Below are 19,831 nucleotides of genomic sequence, written 5' to 3' on the forward strand. Positions count from 1 at the left end.
CATTTTAGTTCCAACTGGAATCTTTTCAGCAACTCATTTGCTCCTGAGAACCGCCCCAAGAGATGGAAACAACCACTGTTCTACCTATTAAAAGTCAGTGATTCGAAAAAAGAATAGTTGCTATTATCATTACTAGTCCCAGTACTACTTCCCACCCCAGCCCCCCCCCAAAATTTAAACACTTGCTGTTTGTAGTAGACTATCAAACCAGTTCAGAGCTTTACTGAGGTTTTAATTTCAAAGCCTGAAGTTACAGATGCCAGAGGGTTTCTCACCTTTTGTAGGTAACTTTCCAGCTGTAGAAAACAGTGCTGCAGAAATGCCACAACAGGAAAATATCCAGGGGCTCAGACAAAAGCAGAGATCTCTGGAACAGGACTCCCCACGCAAACTCAAAAAGGTTTCTAAGCAACAAATTCAGCCCTTTAAACTGAATCCAGCCTAGGAAGTTAAGACCTGCTTCATGTCAGGAGAACCTGCATTGATACAGTGTAATTCACTGCTTTAAATGTTCCAATTAAAACTTTAAAAAACAAAACAAACAAACAAAAAACACCAAATATTACATGGATTCTTATTACTCAGCAATAATAAGAAAGTGAAGTTACTTGTTAGGCTTCATTTCTGTAACGCCTTCCATCAAAAAATATTCCAGGAAACCGCTGATGCAACTCTTAGCCAAATACTGAAATCACTAGAAGTTGCAACACGTAGTAGTTTTACATATGCTTTGCATGGGACGCTCAGATATAAGATGATGCAATAAGCATTTAAGTTGGTATCTGTCATAGTGTGATGATGTTCTTAAACATATGCTAGAAGGAAAAAAAATAAAAACAAGGGGGAAAACTTTTTTCCCCAAGAATTAGGTAGACAAGTTCAAAGAGAATAAATACCATCTTTACAAGATACCATTCAGAGTTTATTACTTCCTTCAGATGTGGGCATACTAGAATGGCAACCCTTTAAGCAGGAACAAGCAACCCTGTTGTACATGTACAGTTCTTAGCAGATCTGTGGGAACTGAAAAAAATGAAGAAAAGGATTAGCCTCCCTGCTAGTAAAGAATTCCACTTGAGCTAAACTCAAGTCAAACATGTATAAAGAAAAAAAGCTGTCTTCCCCTACAAAAAGAAACTTTATTGGGCAAACTGCCTGCAGACTCATTTTATTTCTTTCAAGCGCTGCAAGTCTGGAAGTGTTTTGCCTGCAATCCCAACTAGTTTTGCATCCAAGGGCTACAAACAAAACCTGTTTAATATACTAGCACAACAAGTCTGATTACTACTCAGTTTTCCCATGAATGGCCAAGGTCCCAGCTCCAGCCTCCAGGAGAGGCTGATTAATCAAGAATCACCAACAAATCCCCCCACACGTTCCAAGTCCGTGCAACTCTAAACCTGGGAGAGCAGGTCTTCAAAGACGCTCTGCCATCAACAGGGCTGCACAGCACAGACAAAGAAATGTGTCAATAGAATCAAGTGCCATCTCTTCCCACAGGCCACATACATAAGCAAATTTGATCCTCCCTGAATCAGAAAAGAAAGAAGAAAGTTTGATTATTAGGCCCAGACTACTTGAGATAGTTGCCAAGAGCATATCTGGGCTGGGTGCTGGAAGAGGCCACTCACCAACAAGTGCTATGATTAACTGACAAAAGCAGCACTGTACCAATGAACACTCAAAAACTGAAACAGTATTTTTGAAGTGACACCATGAGAAAAAAAAAAATCACCTACAGACAGAAAACTGCAAACATTTATGATAAAGACAGACCAACTATTCTTTTTTGAAAGATAAACAGATTACTTCTATTAACCAAAATTTCCCGACATACAAAACAGCAACACTCTTCTCAAGGAGAACAATCTCCTCAAATACAAGTGAGAAAGGAACACTATTCAAGACCCCCACATTGCAGTCACACAGGGACAAAAATGACACAGAGAACGGCAATTTTATAAAATGGCTACTAATAAAGACAACCACAGAAGTAACAAGGAGTAACAGATAGTCGAGCACTGAGCTATTAAGATACTTGAGGTTGCTTGGTGCTTCAAAAGTTATTAGTAGAAACTGAAAACATTTATAGAGATTCAGCGTCCCTCACACAGACTGCATTTACACTGGTCATCTTAAGGTGTTTTAAAAAGACTAGCAAGTATCCCCAACTGAGTAATTTCATTAGGAGTAAACCTCCCCCCAAATTAAGTACATTTGTAACATTTACAATAACATGCTTTTTAATATAATAGATGAGAGATTTCAGAATACAGTTGTGTTTTGTTTTGTTTTTTAGAAAGGGTATTTGTGTTTTTTTCTTTGTAGAACAAACCAAGTTTAGAACAGAAAACACATCTATCATCATTGATGTCAAATTTGGGTACAACTACTGTCATAAGATGCTATCATGTTTTAAGAGTGGCACAAAGTAGCTTTCCCCCCTCAAATCTTACAACACCACTAGCTTCTGACCTTGCTTTGCACTCTGTTCTAATTGCAATAAACTCAGCTACAGCCCAAAAAAAAAAAAAGAGCAGGAACATTATCAGATCACAGCGTGATTATCACATTCAAGTTTCCATGCCAGCTTCTTTGACATCAAAACTCACCAGTATGCCACACCAATACCTTTGGTGTTTTACATTACGCCATACCACAGAAATTGTTTCATCAGCTCTTTAGGCATCAGACAAATTTGCTTAAGCGGCAAGGATTATCCCCTTGCCACTAGACAGTACAGGCTTAGAGAATTTTAATCTGTGCGCTGTAAAAACAATCGCCATGCAAAATACTGAGTTGAAATGAAGACGTGTGTGCAGCCACACAGCTAAGGATGTCTTTCCTCTGACAGGAGCCAGCCGAAGACCACAGAAACCACTGCACCGACTCAAACCAGAGGCCCACACAGTCTGGCACCGTCCCCTACACCATCACTATGTGCTATGTAAGAACAGCACACAAACATGGCCACTTTTTGCAGCCTATTCTTTTTCTACTTCCAAACCACCCTCAGGACTGCTGAATCAGGTATGTTAGAGGGCAATCCCCATCTAGTCCTTGTAGCATTTGCTTATATACTCAGTGGCTCCAAGCTTGTTCATTCCCCTCCTGACTGCACTGGCACAACCTGCCTCCACCACCTCCTACAGCAGCAAATCACACTACTCGTCATATTCAGACTGAAAAATGCTTTCTACCATCTCTTTTACATCAGTCTAGAACTATGTTAGTGAATGCTCCCTAGTTGTTGTACCGTGGAATTCGCTGAATGACAGCTCAGCATGCACCTTAACCACTCTCCTCTTGACTTTACAATCCTTGATCACATTTACCCCTTCTCCTCTTCTCTAAACTGAAGAAACCAAGCTTTTTTTTTTTTAATCTTCTCGTAAGGCAGCCTTTCTATTCTCAATCATTTTAGTTTCCCTCCTCTAAATCCATGCCACCTTTCATAAAATGCAGAAACCAGAGAAACACGGGACTCAAAATGTGGGCACACCACTGTTTAATACAACAGCCAAGTGATCCTTCTTTTTGTTCACTATGCTCTTCCACGTGTCTTGGGCAAATTTGGTAACAACAAACCAAAAAGTCAAGCTTCAGTAGCTGGTTCAGAGAGAACACACAGGGCACTCACTGATTTGGAGGTTTGTACTTCAACTTCTGCAACCAGTACGTGTCAAAGATCTAGTTTAAGCCAATCCTATTTTACTTTAGTGTATAATACACATTACATTTATATAACAGTGTATTACATGTTTCTAAACATATTTAATATATTATATTCAAGTAAATATTCAGTTGAATTCAAAGAGGTGAATTGCTATGAAATTATACCCAAGACTTAAGAATTAAACATTTATGTAGCACTCTTGGAACTGAAGTAGAATCTCCCAAGTTTCTGCAGCCTCACTAGGAACTGATCTTTTTCCTCATGTCAGTCTTGAAAATAGAGGAAGACTACGTTTGTGAAGGAAAACACAACTTTAACCTGAAAGCTTGAAGGTAGGCAACAAGCACTTGATTTTTTTCTTGTTTTAGAAGCTATCCTTATTAAAAAGGGTTTCAGTAAAGTAACAGCTAAGTCTGTAAGTATTCTACCCAGGTCAGGGTCAACTAGACATAGAGAAGCTAAGGTCATTTTTGAGCACTTCAGGGATAAAAGCCTGCCCATAACCTCGACAAAGTTGCAAGGATTTCTACAACTTCTGTCAAATGAAATGAAATGCACCGGGTACTTGTCTTGCAGCCAGCTCCTGTTTGCCTGGAGGAACTGGAGAGTTGGACTCAGTGATCCTCATGGGTCCCTTCCAACTCTGGATATTCTATGATTTTATGAAGTAGTGACACTGACCACCTGTAGTGCTTACTATGCCAAGGCAGATGCCCTGACCCTCAGGTGCAATAGTACTAACAGCTTAATTTTTAGCTATTTTAGAACAGAGCAAACCTATTAAGATTACAATTTTTAGTGACTACCAAATACTTGCATTTAAACTACACAATACCACCACTGGCCCCTTTGGAATTCTAATCACTGGTATTACAATTGATCTAGCTTTACATCAAAAGTCCACTCTAAATACAGCAGGGGACCAAACAGATACCAACGCATTCAAATATTTAACATTAGCCCTCAAATTGTAGTCCTATGTACCTGCAGATCAGTAAAGGTCAGTTTCTACTGCAGAGCTGTGTTTGCAAACTGCAGTAACAGAAGCCTTTATGGCTGTTAACACTAGTACTACATTGTATGTGTTACAAGCAACTTCTTTGCATTAAATACGTCTTCACTAAGTTTAAGTCACTTTTTCTGTAGAAAACTATAGGAGGTAAAGAGGCTGCACAAATGCCCTTGAAAACCTGGGCAGGAAATGATAGAATTCACTGTTAGTTATGACCATCGTGAAATACTGGAACTGCTTCTGTTTATTTGCTAAAATGCAAAACTGCAGTTCTTCAGTATTTTCTAAGTGAACTTCACTGTTACTACCTTCTGGTGTGCTGCTCCCCCCACTGGGAATTGCCAGCAGAAAAAACGTATGATCCGAAGTTGGACAGCTTGTTCAGGAAAAGCCACCACCTTTCCACAATTTACCTCCACCCCCTGCCCCAAGAACAGCATTTATTTGATCTAGAAGCTACTGACAGAACATTCATACAGAAAACAAAACACACAGTTCTTTTAAACTGCCAAAGTTCTAAAGTTAAGCAGTTTTTGTCCTTTGCAACTGAAGTAAGAAAATAAGGTTATAAAAGTTAACTCCTGCTGCCTCTTCCTCACCGCACCCTCCTCAGCATGTATAAATTTCATTCTTCCATTCTATGTCACTGCACACTTGTTTTTTTTCCTTTTTAAACAGTCCCTCTCACTACTCAAGCAATTGGGACTATATTCACAGTACTGTGATACTTTCACAGGCAGTGCCTGAAAGAAAATGGGTACAACAGTCAAGTACCCTGTGTCAACAGCCACATACACTGTAGAGAATGGGAAAAAAAAAAGTTTTGAACCTATATGCTTTTTGTTTGCTTTGTTGTTGTATTTATTTATTAACAGTTACAAGTATAAAATAAGTTTTAAAAAGCAGAGTATTCTATGGGAATGGCTGCTATTTGAACACTATTTCCTTTGGCCAACAGCCTTTATGAAAACACAGGGACATTATCTTAAAGAGGTAGGCTATTCAATCTCCTTTCTCCAAGCTCAGTAAACTCACCAGGATTTCTTCCAAAAATGTTGTGCTTGCCACCTAATTATTTTAACAAATGAAGGTATATTCACCTTGCCAGCAAGAGATCTCATTATATTTAGTCACCTAAATGGGAATTTATTGGGCAGGGGTGTAGAGGGAAGAGTTGCATTTTGCTTTTCTAGGTGGCTTTGCTTTTTATCTGACATCTAAAGGTGGCTGTGAAACTAATTGCACTGTGCCAGTTTACTGCACAAGTTTCATACTTGTACAAAAGGGAATGCTGTGCAAATTGTTATGCAGCTCACTCTGCATATTAATAAGCATCACTAAAGCTTTAATACCAACACTACAAAGTTCAGTCAAGAATGTTTTTCAACTGTGAAGATGAACATCTGTTCTGTTTAACAAGGTAGTAACACTGGATAGAGCATATGCTAAAAAATACAAGCATGTTAATCCTATCAATTTAACATTAAGTGATCACAAAAATTCAGCATTCTATTCTTTTTCCCTAATGAGCAAGTAGAAAAATGCAAGTTGCTTTTGTCCATCTGCTGCTGAGCTGGTGTTACTAGGCCACAAAGAGGCAGGACCTTCAGCAGAAGAGGCAATGAAAAGCATTAGATACCAGTTGGATTACCTCTTTAGTTGGCTGTTCCCTAGGTGTTAAATATTTCATTTTAGCATGAACCAAAGATCTAGTGTTAATCGAACACATACAGAGTACATGCCTGGAAGCAGCTTCAAGAGGCTACGCAATGCACCTCTCTGCTTGAAACAGCACCAATCACAGGAACTAAAGCAGTAGCTCACCAAGCAGAGCCACAAGGGCCTTGCTTTGGACCTGCATCCTTTCTTTAGTTACTTGCTTTCCAAAGCTAAGGCAGCTCCTGTGGATACTTTCCAAGAGAATACAGGAGTAGGGTGAGACAATTAGGTCTTGGGAGAAACCTCATGAAAGGGTAAGTCTGGTCTACAGTCTTCTTGGTGGAGAACCTGAGAGTCTCTCCCCCTCCCCTCTCCAACCGTGCTGCTCTCATGAGCACTGCCGGTTTGAGCGGGACCTGCTAAGAATTATTCTGGACATGGAAGTAGTGGCCACTGCAATTTTCCTCATCTAATTATGAAAGGAAAATTAGATTTGAGTTGCCCAGACAGAAAACAGATTGTCACTACCTCGTTAAGACATTTATTAAACAAAAATCCAATGACATTCAGTAAAATTAACAGATAAAGAAGAGTAGCCTTAGTTATTCCTATCAAGGATAAACTTCTCTGTAGAACAGTGATCAGGTAGACAACTTTGCAAACTGCAGTGCTTCATACTGCACAGCACTTGGTCAAGTATTTCAAGATCAGAGTCACTCACTACAAAAAAAAGTTTCATAGGCTTTAATTAGCTCAGTCAATATAACCTTACATTTCTCAGAACATTTCATCTTGCACTTTGTTTTCTGCACTAGCAGGAAACACACATTTCAAGTTTCACCTACCTTCACTAATCTTGACATTTAAGATAAGGATTTTTCATTCACTCTGAATTTTAAGTACAGAAACACCAATGCAGAGTAGAATTACAGTGGACAGATGACTGGGGAAGCTGTGTCCTGAATGCAAGTGAAAAAAAAATCACCTAATACAATTTAAGCTGTATCAATTTCTGAGTTAAGACTGATTTTATCTCAATATAAGCACTATCAATACCTAGCATACTTTTTTTTTTTTAAAAAAAAAGGAATCTTATGGATTTAAGATAGACTAGGTCTGTGCAGGAAGTGATTAAGTTAGAACTATGCAGACCAGGGCTTTCATCAGGTTGTACAGATCTCAGACATAAAAGCAGGCATCTCTTACCAAGGAGAGATTTTAACTGCAACACAAAATGGTTCTCATTTGTGGCAGAGTCTCAAACAGAACATCAGTGTGTCAGATCAGACTAAATGATAGCCACGGAAGAAGTACTTTCATGAAACCACTGTAAAAATCAACATGAATCTGGATTCAGTATGAATCTCTAGAGGTTGACAGAATTGCTACATATTTGAGAATTCAACTAATAGGGAATTTACCACTCCACCATAATCTTCATTAGTGAATATTTCAGTTGTAGCTATTTCCAAGACTCATTTTACACTGTGCCCAAATTCAGTGATGCAAATATCACTGCCAGTACTTTAAGTTACGTTGTTAGACCTTTACGTGTATTTGCACTGGAAGTCAACACCAGTAGTAACTTAGTGTTCCCTTTGATAAACACAAGCTGTATTATTATTATCAAGTGCCTACAACAGAAGTGTTGACACAAAAGGTCACTTAAGTACCACCAGCTGAATACTAAGAGGCTATGCCAAGGCATAGCCCTGATTAGCACTCAAGTATCAATTACAATACTACAACTCAAACTTAAGTTCAGTAAAATAAGATAACTTCAAAAGCCGATGGAAGTGTACTGGAAGTGGGCAGGCAACGCACTCTCATACACGGTCTTGGTTCACGAGTACCATAAACTTTTTTCTCAGGTCAGCACACAAATAAACGCTCTGTGTGTCAAAGAACTAGATCTCTGGAGAATTAGAGTCTTGTTTACTTAACCAGATGTACTTTGCAGGTCTAAGAATCAGCATTTTTCAAATAAATTAGCATGATCAGTTCAATGGTGCACTCCAGGGCGGGTCACATCAAGAATAGCAAAAAGAAGAGAGAAGACCCAGGGGATTAAAGACTTACTGCAACGTTTACTCTCTCAGAGCTGCTAAGGGCTTTTTTTTTTTTTTTTTTCCAAATGCAAAACCATTGCCAGACAGCTAAGATTAAGGACAATGTTCCTAAAATTCAAGTTCTCCAGCATTGTTTAACTTCAAACAGGCATGTAACAATTTACAGGTTTGATTCTGTTTTTTTCACTGAAGTGCTACAAAGACAACCCTACAAAAACAAATGTTCTATGGGAACCCTGATAAAAAATATAGGTTTTTTTTTTTTTTTTTAACTGTTCCAAAAGCAGTAAAAAACACAGGAAAAAAATATCAAGAAACAGATGTTCTAGAAGAGAAAGAAGATACACATAAAGTAGTAACTGAGGGCACTTCTGGTTACTTCAATTGGCTGGACGGTCACAATCAAAGAGCAATGAGTGGTGCTCCTCAGGGGTCAGTATTGGAACCAACACTGTTTAACATCTTTGTTGGTGACACGGACAGTGAAACTGAGTGCACCCTCCACAAGTTTGCTGATGACACCAGGCTGTGAGGTATGGTCAACACGCTGGAGGGAAGGGATGCCATCTAGACAGAGCTGGACGGGCTTGACAGGCTGTGTGAACTTCATGAGGTTCAACAAGGCCAAGTGCAAGGTCCTGCACCTGGGTCAGGGCAATCCTGAGCACAAATACAGGCCGGGCAGAGAATGGATTGGGAGCATCCCTAAGGAGAAGGATCTGAGATCACCGGTTGATGAGAAGCTCAAAATAAGCAGGCAGTGTGCGCTTGCAGCCCAGAAAGCCAACCATATCCTGGGCTGCATCAAAAGCAGCAGAGCCAGCAGGGCAAGGGAGGTGATTGTCTCCCTCTGCTCTTGTGAGACCCCACCTGGAGTCCTGCATTCAGCTCTGGGGGCCCCAGCACAAGAAGGACATGGAAGTATTAGAATGAGTCCAGAGCAGGGTCACAAAGATGATCAAGAGGCTGGAGCACCTCTCCCATGACAGGCTGAGGGAGCTGGGGTTGTTCAGCCTGGAGAAGAGAAGGCTCTGGGAAGAAATTATAGCAGCCTTCTGGTGCCTAAAGGGGGCCCACAAGAAAGCAGGAGAGAGACTCCTTATCAGGGAGCATAGTGATAGGACAAGGAATAACAGCTTTAAACTAAAAGAGGGGAGATTTAGATTAGATATAAGGAAGAAATTATTCACTCAGAGGGTAGCGAGGCACTGGAACAGGTTACCCAGAGAAGCTGTGGATGCCCCATCCCTGGAGGTGCTCAAGGCCAGGCTGGATGGGGCTTTGGGCAACCTGGTCTGGTGGGAGGTGTCCCTGCCCACGGCAGTGGGGTTGGAATTGGACGGTCTTTAACCAAAGATCATCCAACCCAAACCATTCTGTGATTCTATGATAACGGCACTCCGTTAGAATATTTATGTGAAGAATGTGTGAAGAATGCCTTGTGAAATCTTTTTAAACATACAGATGTACTGGACACTTAAAAGAAATCTAATGCAGTTACAAAATTTTTGTCAAACAGGAAGTTTTGTTAGAAAGAGCTTACGATCTTAATTTGTGCTTTCAAGCTTTATCACATCTCAAATCATAAGCCACTTCTGTTTTTCCAGCCATGACTACCAAAACTGCTCATTTCTTCTCCTGCAGCAATAATGCTATTTCAGTTCTAAAAGCCCTTCCACAGCAACTGAGAAAGAACAAATCCAGTAAAATGTCAAATTAAGAGTTGGGCACTGTACCAGAAACCTGAAAGCCTAAGCTAGGTCCCAGCTGTCTAATTCCCTGTTACATTTTACCCTAAAATTCTGGTTCAGTGCTGTGAGGACAAAAACCATCAGATCACAAAACCTGCATCACCTCAGCATTTCACAGACAGCTAGAAGGTCCGAGGAAACAGACCCTGCTGGTGCTATGGTAAAGCCTGCAGCCTTGAAAACTTAACTTGTTTTCCAGAAGATATTCCCTTCCCCAAGCTCACTATGACCCAGCAAGTTTCAGGTTGCAAGGCTACATCCATTAGGTTTCTACTTTGTCAGTAACATAGCTACAACAGGGATGAAAAGTTTTCATTATAAAATTCATTTTCATAAACTATAGTATGAGATTTAATACAATTATACTTCAGGTATTTATGAACAACAGTGATCACTACAAGCTCTTGTTTTGAAGTATTGTCTCTTGTATTGTAATTCTAACAGATGATGCATTCAGTTTTCTTACTTTGATTAAGTATCACTAAGCCTCCCAGCACGAGTAATTATGAATTTTAAAAGTACACCATCCTATACATTATGAAGAATTCAGTCACAGCTTTCTCTCTGTAGGACTAACTCTCTATAATTCTTTGCATTTCTAAGAGTTAGACATCACACCGTATCATCATTTTGACCATATCTCATTCCAGTGTATCCAAAGGTTGGTTGATTTTCTTCATTTAGGGGATGGGGATTTTTTCCCCCCATCTGTATCAGAGCTAATGATATTCATGTGAACAAAGTGCTGCAAGATGTGATAAGAAATGTGGTAGCGTTTAAAGAAACGAAAATGTGATAAGATTAATGTATGCTACAACCAAAGTACTTTAAAAAAAACTCCTCCTCTACATGAATTGGGTGGTGAGGTATCCAAAAAACATTTCCTCATTAATAGGTAATCACAGAGTTGCTCTGGCATGACACTGCTGCAATATTTTTTAGAAGCTTTGCTGATGTACTCTTCTTCAAACAGAAACATTTGTTCAAAGTCCAGAAGAATGTGGGCATGGATTGAAACCATTCTCTTCCAACATCCACATGCCAAAAACCTGACATTCCAAAAAACATTAGTTTAGTTTGAGTTTAGTAGAATCACAGAATCATTTAGGTTGGACACGACCTCTCAAATTCATCTGATCAAGTCTCTCACTTGAAGCACTGCCAACTTCACAGTTGCTTGGTCTGAAAAACTGAAGTCTTCACTCTGAATACTGCAAAAAGAACTCCAGCCATCTCCCCACTGCCCTTTTGAAGGAAGAAAGGGCAGGTATTCAGCTACTTCAAAAAAAAAAAAAAAAAACAACTCAAGTTGATATTTCAGTAAGAGGGGAAAAAAAGCAGACTTCCTTCTGTAGTTTGAACAATGCAAAGGAAATGAAAGTATTGTTAATGGATATAATGTCCCAAGTTTAACATAGAAATTAGTTAGAACTTTAGAGACTTCACTGATTTGCTTGAATTTTATGGGTATACATCCACTGTAAAACTATTCAGATGCTGTAACAAACATTTCATCAGAAACTGCAAGGAACCACACATCCAGGCTTAGAGCTATTCTGATCAAAGAATTACAGTTGCAAAATCTTCTCACAAAGGCCAGAGAATGGAAGTCACAGAAAATAAGTTTTATATGCCTCAGATATACGAAAACTTCAGCCATTTGCTTACGTAAGAGACTTCTTTTACTGCTGAAAAGAATGGGGGGAAATGAACAGATGCTGACATTCAGAATGATTGGGATCTTCAGTTATTTAATGACAGAATGACAAACAACCTAATTTTTCTCCTTCCTGTGAACAGAGTTTGCAACAGGAAAAAACACTCTTTAAGTAAAGAACCTATTCTGCTTAGAAATAAAGACTCACGGCCAATTTGGTCTGTGTGGAAGGCATAACATTTACTCTACTGGTATCCACTTCATTTTCAAGAACTTCTGGTGGAAATGGTGTTCTTAGAATTCTCTCCCTCATGAGAAGCTGAGCTGCAAGTTGGAAACGCATGTTTTTCAAAGGAATGAAGCACCAACAGAAATACCGTATTCATGTTGGCAGACAATCAAAATGTGACTTACTTGATCTACTGTCCTAGTTTTGCTACTGAGAAATTAAAGCACAGAAAACTGAACTACCTTGTTTAAGACAGAGCAGTTATACAGCAGGCAGCAAGTTTCCTTCAAATTATCTGCTTTTGCTTCAAAGCTTATCCTACCTCCTATCACAGTTAGCTGAGCTTCTCCGTTTGTTTTCAAGGCCAGAGCTTTGTACAACTAATAATATAAAGTTTTCAGGAAACATCATTCCAAATACAGGAAGATCCTGAAAAAGTGTTTTCCATGTTTATCAAATCTCTTCACTACACAAATGCTGTTGCAGTCAGGTCACATCTGATTCCTAAAGGGACTTTCAAGTAGGAGAGTGAGAGTAAATGAGAGCACAGAAGCAGGCCCATTACCCGTGACACTGGAAGCCATCAGGATGTCACAGAACAGAGTCCGCCCCATTGCACCATGCAGGTAAGTTAGACCTTAAGTACATACACCCAGCTCATTAGAAGGTTTTGGTATGTGCTGGGAAAGCAAAACACAGATGGCTGTCATGCATGAAACTTCCTTAAAATTCTGGACTACATGTCCTGTTGAAACAGTTCAGGTACGCTCAGGAAAGAAACAAAACATAGATGAACATTCTACAGCTTTATATCCAACACATCTGGGACAGGAGACCAGAATGTGATAGCAACACTTGTAACAACAGCTAAATGGCGTTGCATATGGAGAAGCTGGTGAAACTGGCCTGCAGTGACAGGTGAGGTCCCCAGAAGCTTACGCTGCTGTTGAAGTTCGGTATGTATAAATAGTGAGAAAATTGTTCCTTGTGGGGAACACATTCACGAGCATCCAAAACTACAGCAAAGTAAGCCTGAGGTAGAAATTCCACACCTGAAGGCCAGGCCACCAGCCAAGACTCAAAACACCTCAACCAGCTAGAATGAGCATCCTTCGATCAACACAATGAACGCAGAGGAACAACTGGATCACAGCAAGCGGATAATTGTGAGTGTGGACAAGATAAGCAAATTCAAGTTTTTAATGTTGCTCCAAAGTGCACTTCTGCTCTTGTTCCTATCACATCACTCAGTTTCTCCTGAAATACAGAACACAAAATTAAACTGTTCAATTATTTTCAACAGGTCCTAATGTCAGGGAGGATGTTCATGCCACCTGGCTGTTCTATGTCAAGTGCAGGAGGTCCAGAATCTGACACCTCTCCAGGTTTGTATTCTATTAAGCTATACACATTTTGTAACTTCTCCCAATACACAGGAAGGGGACCAAGATTTTCTCCATAGCTAAAAACAGGAAAAAAAAAAAGGAAGAAGAGTCCTATTAACAGCTCAAAACGTTCCTTTTTATTAAGCAGTATCAGTCAGTCTCAGAAACACTTGCTACCTAAATCCCAGTCAGAAATATTTATAAGTAACTCCAGAAATGAAATCAAGTTTTTTGTTGTTGTTGTTGATTTATTTGTTGTTTTCAAATGGGTGGTGGGAGGATACAAGCCATATGCAGCTCAAATTAAGCTAGTGAATACTCCTAAACTACCACTTTGGTGACTTTCGTAAAAAAATAAAGTCTTTCTACTACTATATGGACTTCTCTCCCTCTTAAAACTGCAAGGTCTAGAACCAACTGCTGGTCATGGGAATGAAATGGTGAATTTCTGTCTCTGGCATGCTAACTCACCAACTCCACAGTGCTCTTCTGATTTTAACTGGTCAAGCTTAGGATAGGGACAAACAATATTAATAAAGTAGTAATTCTATTTCCAATCTGATTAGTGAAACATGCAACCTATACTTCAGTATTTCCATTTTCACAATTACATTGTGGACTCAGAGAGCTTAATACCATGTTGATGTTATTTTGTCTTTATTTACCTCTAATTGATGAATATAACAAATCAGTGAACTCCCATTTTATTTCTGTCCACAAATCCTGGTTCTTCAGAAAAAGCTTTAGTTCTACTCTGACATGTCACTGTACCAATAGCAGAGACAGCATTAAAATGCATTTTTTATTCCACTGGTGCTTACAGAGTCCTCAAAATTAAGAATGAGATGGGAGCATGACTAAGAAAATTTCTGTTCACATTAACCTTTTCTAGACAATACTTTAGTTAAAATAACTGAATTGAAAACTGCTCAAATACAGAGAACGTGTTCTATAAAGGGACTAGCTCATAAATTGCTGTAAGTAAATCAGGGCTGTAGTATTCACTAGTACGTACAGAAATTAAATCTAAACCAGGTTAGTACATTTCTTAAGAGCATTTTATCTTTAATACCCTTTCAACAAAAAAAAAAAAACACAACACCCCGTTGCTTCGCAATTACTCAGATCACCTAGTTGCAACAGAAAGGAACCGAAAGCCTGACAAGCTGCATCCATACCTGAAGACGCAAGAAAAACACTAATACCCAACTTGCATCCGCCAGTAGACAATGAAGGAAGCGTTATCCTTCCTTTACTTCTATACCCTCACAACAGAAGAAGAAAATCAGGATTGACTTTCCTTACACTTTTAGAATTTAGTTCTCAATGAACACCTCTTTATTCGCTCTCAGTCTTCCTAGTTCACACCTCATTTCAATTAAGACACACTTCTGCAGCTCTAAAGAGAGAGTGGCTCCCACTTACTTAGATTACATGCAATGAATCTTTGCATGTAATTTATCATTAGTAAAAGCCTCAGCAGGTAAGACATCCTACAGGTTACCTATAACTTTGTGGTTCAGTTTTTGTCCATGAGCAGTAAGGTGAAATAAACAGCTCTTGCAAGTTCCACTCCTTCCCAGAGAGCCATCTTCCTAGGTTTCACAGGGCAGAAAGTGAGAGGCTGGTTTTACGTTTTGAGTGTATCTGAATCTACCCCCTCTGCCTGCATCTCTCCCTCCCCAAAAGCAAGTAATCACAGGAGATACAACTTGTGCAGTGCTGTTGGGTTACTGGGCTAACCCATCAGGCTAAACAGAGGGCTTTAAAACAGTTCTTCCAAGACTCAGTCAGTACTGAGACGGATACTGACCTTCCCTAAGTTAGTGGAACACAAATGTTTCGGCCTCAGCATGAAACTTCTTCCCTTAGGAAACATTTTCTGTTCATGTTACTGCTTCCTCTCACAGCAACCGTTGCTTCCCTCACAATCCTGCTAGGCTCCTCCTGATTACTTAGAAAGCAATTCGCACTCAGAAATCACAGGTGTAGTCACGGCTAAGCGACAAGAAATATGTTTTTAATCAAGTCATCATAAGGCAACCTACATCATCATATTGCCGTAAACTGCAGGCAAGTAAGCTCTAAGTAAGTGCATGTCGTTCTCTCCCTCCAACCCCAATCCTTACTTTTAGGTCTCATTTTCTTCTCTCATCTATTGTACCAATATGAGAGTAATTAAAACCAACAGAGCCTCGCATACCCTTCATTTTTCATTTAAATCAAATGCATCACCTTTTTAAAAACTAAAATTTATTAAGTGTAGTTTTGAATATTTTACTGAGAGCACTTCACAGTCATTACTGTTGACCACTGAGAGTTGAGAGATCTTGGGAGTTCATAACATTATAGACATCATACAAGTTACTTCAGTTCAGCCTCTTCTTTAATACTGAAGTTCCAACTTTTCAACTTGTAAAAGACAACCCTTTTAAGACAGTTAGCCTTAGACAGAACACTGATGTTAAGGAAGGAAACAAAATGTCCACTTGCAGAGGAACGTAATTAACAAAGGAAAGAGAATGTTGAGATTTACCTGCAGTTTAAAAGAGAATTAACTCAATTTTTCTAGCAAGATGGCTAAGCCTTCTCCAAAAACATCAGAATTTAGACAATTCCAGGACAATAGAGAAATCAACTCATTCTACTCTGTTGAAAAGTAAGGTTTAGGCAATGTTAGTGTGGATTAAAGGATCTACAGGGCACCTTCTTTTAAAATAAAAGTTTAAACACGTATGTTATTATGTGCCTTGGGTGGTACAATATGGATGTGGTACCATATGGCTACAAACATACAGACAGTTCACTTTTTTTTGAACAAGAAGTAGTAACGTTACTGTTGGTTTAGTCCACGAATTTAATCTGCTCATCTCTGTCAGTTATGAACTATTAGTGAAATACTGTTCCCGCACCCTTTAACATCCCCACTTAAAACTACTTTTTGGCAGTACAGAAGTAGTAAGAAGATCTACACTACTACAACATTTCTCTCAAGAGCAAGACAAAAAATAAATACAAGCAGCATGGAGTTTTATAATTCCAAAGGTTATAGCAGAAAATGAAACAGACCCTCAGACACATCTCTTTTTAAAGCAGCTGACTGTGCTTCTAAATTGTCAGCGCATTGGTAATCCTCTACAAAACGTATATATTAACTGCAGATAAGGAGGACTAAGCAGCCATACCTCATAGCATTAACACAACCTGAACTGACACACAACAAGCAGAACAGCCAGGCCACCCGCCACCAGAAAACAGAGCTTTTCCCCCCTTCTGCATACCTGGTTCCCACCACACATCTGAATAGCTCCAGCAGCTGAATCAAAACATCATTCGTGTGAGGTACGCTAATTTCCTTTTCAGAATATAAAAGGATACAGCCTTAATGCTCCAGTCTGAGTCCCGATGGCCAGTATTTTCTGAACAGGATCAAATGCCAGGGCTGAAGGTTGATAGGGGAAACCATGGCGCACAGTCTAACAAGTCAGAGCATCGTAGTAATGATGGGACAAGCAGCAGACCAAAAATAAACAGAATCAATATCATATGTTAGGGAATAGGATTCAGCATTAATCACAATTACGAAAGGAACCAACAGATTGAAAATAACAGCTGTCCTATATGCACCAATTATAAAAGATTTTTTTAAAGTTGGTCCAGTCATTCACCCTTGATCACCAAATGACAGTCATACTTACTGAAACTTAATGTGAATCTTGCATTATTTCTGTACAAAGACTGTATCAACATGGCATTTTATTTTTCCATCCATGTCATTCTCTGACTACTCCTATTTTAGCCCTAAGAATGGCACTAAACCGTTAAAATCTGTGATGTTCCTAGGAAGTTTGGCAACTAAGCCCGACTTGTTGTCCGAACTGTTACAAATTGCTACACCTGCTCGTCAGAGCTACCTCAATTTCACTCCAACAGGCCCCACATGACAGTGCAAACTCTCTCATCACCTTTACAAAAAAGCAATAAAAAAAATCAACCCAACCTCCACAGAACATCACTCTCAACCTCTGCTTCCCTTCAAAACAAACTAAAAAACACTCCTGAAAATAGGCAAACAAAAAACATGCCACAAAAACAAAACAAAGCCCCCTTAACCAAGGGATTCTTTCTTAATATGAGGCAGTTGGCTCATTTTGGTTTCTGATTAGCCAAGACTAATTTGGTAATCGACCAAGCAACAACCCCATTACACTTCTCAGGCTGCAAATAATCAGAATCAAGAAAAACAAAAGCATTATCTATTCTGACTTCTACTATAGATGTATGCAACGTAAGCCATACAAACACTGGCTTTTCAACTGCAAAACCTCTAGTTTAACGCAGGGTTATTTTAGGACCTCATAAACGCATAGGAAACTTCTGATAGACTCCTTTTACTTCAGTCAAGTTGCAGGCATAGCTCACAACTCTCAGTGTTTCACAGTGTATAAAATCTAAGTAGTAATAGCCCTGCTCTTTCCCGTGTCCTTCATGAGCAACTTGTAGAAGCGGCAGGAACGCCTGCAATACTAGACAAAACAAGGAGGCGAATCCACAAACAAGCTCAGCCATACCAAGCTAGGCCACGGGTGCATTGTAAAGATAAAAATGGGTATTGATATTCAAATCAGTTTTTATTCCTCTAGGTACAGCTGGCGGATTAATTCGCTGCATCATTTTCCAAAAGCGTGCGGGCACTAACTGCAGTTATCGTATCACACGCAAGCAAATGAAAAAAAAAAAAAAAAAAAAAGGGGAACTTTTCCTCCGTCTCTGGAGAACCTTTGCAACAGCAGCCCCGGCGACTTGGCAACACACTGCAGCCAAAGCACCACAAACGTCTACAGCCCCCTCCAGGCGCAAAGGGAGCGGGGAGCCGCGTTCCCCGGCACGCAGAGCCCCAGACCCCCGTCCTCGGGGCCCAACAGCGGAGCCTGCCGCTGAAAGGCCGCGATAACGCTGGGCATCCCTCCCTCCCTCCTCCATCCATCCCTCCCTCCCTCCCTCCTTCATCCCGCTCTCCCCACGAAGCCCGGGCGCACCCCGCCGGCATCGAGCCCTGCAAGTCTCCGGGCAAGCTGCTTGCGGACACGGCCACCGCTTCTCCCCCCTGTCCCCCCCGACCCCCCCAGGGCGCACCCCGAGGCCGCCGCGTTCACCTTGCAGAGCTGGAAGTGCTCGGACTGGAGCGTCTCCTGGATTTCGCTCTCCCGGTTGCCCGCCTGCTGCTGCTGCGCGGCGGACGACGCCGAGGCGGCGGAGGAGACCGCCGTCAGGCCGTCCAGCACCTTCCTGATGTTAAATTTCCTCATGGCTCGCGGCGGCGCCGAGGCAGACCCGAGCGGGGAGCGCCGCCGCCCGCCCCGCCGGCGGCAGACGAGCCCCCGCGGGAGGGCGACGCGCTAGTCCGGCAGCGCAGCGGCGCTCCTCATCGGGGCCCGGCGGCTGGAGCCAAGCAAACGGCGCCCGGTCAGCCCGCTGTGCCGCTGCCCGGCCCGGCCCCGCCCGCCGGGGGCTCACGGCTCGCCCCGGGCCCGCCCCGGCCCGTCCCACCCCGTCTCTCCCGTCCGCCGAGCCGCCCGCAGCCTCCGCGCCCGGCCGCGCAGCCGCCTCACATGGTGCCACCCGGCTCCCCGCCCGCCGCCGCAGTCCCTGCTCCCCCCCCACCCGCCGCCTCGCAGCGCCCTCCCCTCCCTCCCTTCAGCCCCGGCACCCTCCGCCCCCTCGGAGCTCCGTGTGCCGCCAGCCAGTCACCGCCGGGGCTTCTCCCGGCTGCTGCCGCCGCCCGCCCCCGCAGCCACCAGCCTCCCCCCACCCCACCCCACCCCACCCCACCCCACCTCCTCCTCCTCCTCCTCCTCCTCCTCCTCCTCCTCGGGCCGCCTTCGCGGTCGCTCCCCCTTGCCTGACAACGCGGAAGCGCAGCGCCCCGGGGGCCGGCGGCAGGAGGAGGTGGAGGAGGAGGAGGAGGAGGAGGAGGAGCGGTGCCAGGGCTCGCAGTAGCCGCGCATGCGCTTCCAAAGGGCCGGCACCCGGATGTGGCGGTGGCCGTTCGGCCAGCAGCTCCGCGACGAGGGGAGCGGGCGCCGGGGTCCGTGTGGGGATGGGGACGGGGCCGTCACGGCGGCGGGGGAGCGGGGACGGGAGCCCCGCGCCGCCTGTGGGCACGGAGCAGGGGGCGGCGGTGTGCGGCTCCGCCGAGGAGCGCCGGCTGCCGGTGCGGCGGGGCTGTTAACGGCCGCGCTTCCTCACAGCCTCCCCCGACCGGCGCCGGCAGCGGCACGCAGCGACAGGGGGCTCCAGGCTGCCGACCTGTGCCCTGCTTTTGTTTTCCCGTCATTAGTAGAGCGTATTCCTGGATTGTGCCCTTGGTGGCTCAGGTGGTGGTTGGTATTC

General features: G+C 42.3%; 1 protein-coding gene across 12 annotated transcripts in view; it reads right to left on the reverse strand.

Moving 5' to 3' along the window:
- STXBP5 (syntaxin binding protein 5) overlaps nt 1-19,436 on the reverse strand; it is a 113,976-nt gene extending 94,540 nt beyond the window's left edge. For 2 of the 12 annotated variants that reach the window (XM_050709768.1, XM_050709767.1), the window contains exons 1-3: nt 19,341-19,436; nt 18,595-18,880; nt 16,817-16,914 (exon numbers count right to left, since the gene is read on the reverse strand). In XM_050709768.1, the coding sequence (XP_050565725.1) occupies nt 16,817-16,914; nt 18,595-18,747 (251 nt within the window). In that variant the 5' untranslated portion in view covers nt 18,748-18,880; nt 19,341-19,436. Of the gene's footprint in view, nt 1-16,816; nt 16,915-18,594; nt 18,954-19,050; nt 19,087-19,189; nt 19,229-19,340 lie in introns of those variants that run through there. The other 10 variants (XM_035538289.2, XM_035538284.2, XM_035538286.2 and 7 more) reach the window with 8 other exon arrangements.
- Between the last annotated feature and the right edge of the window lie 395 nt (nt 19,437-19,831).

The sequence above is a fragment of the Cygnus atratus genome, chromosome 3, assembly GCF_013377495.2.
Source record: "Cygnus atratus isolate AKBS03 ecotype Queensland, Australia chromosome 3, CAtr_DNAZoo_HiC_assembly, whole genome shotgun sequence".
In the NCBI taxonomy this organism is placed as follows: Eukaryota; Metazoa; Chordata; class Aves; order Anseriformes; family Anatidae; genus Cygnus; species Cygnus atratus.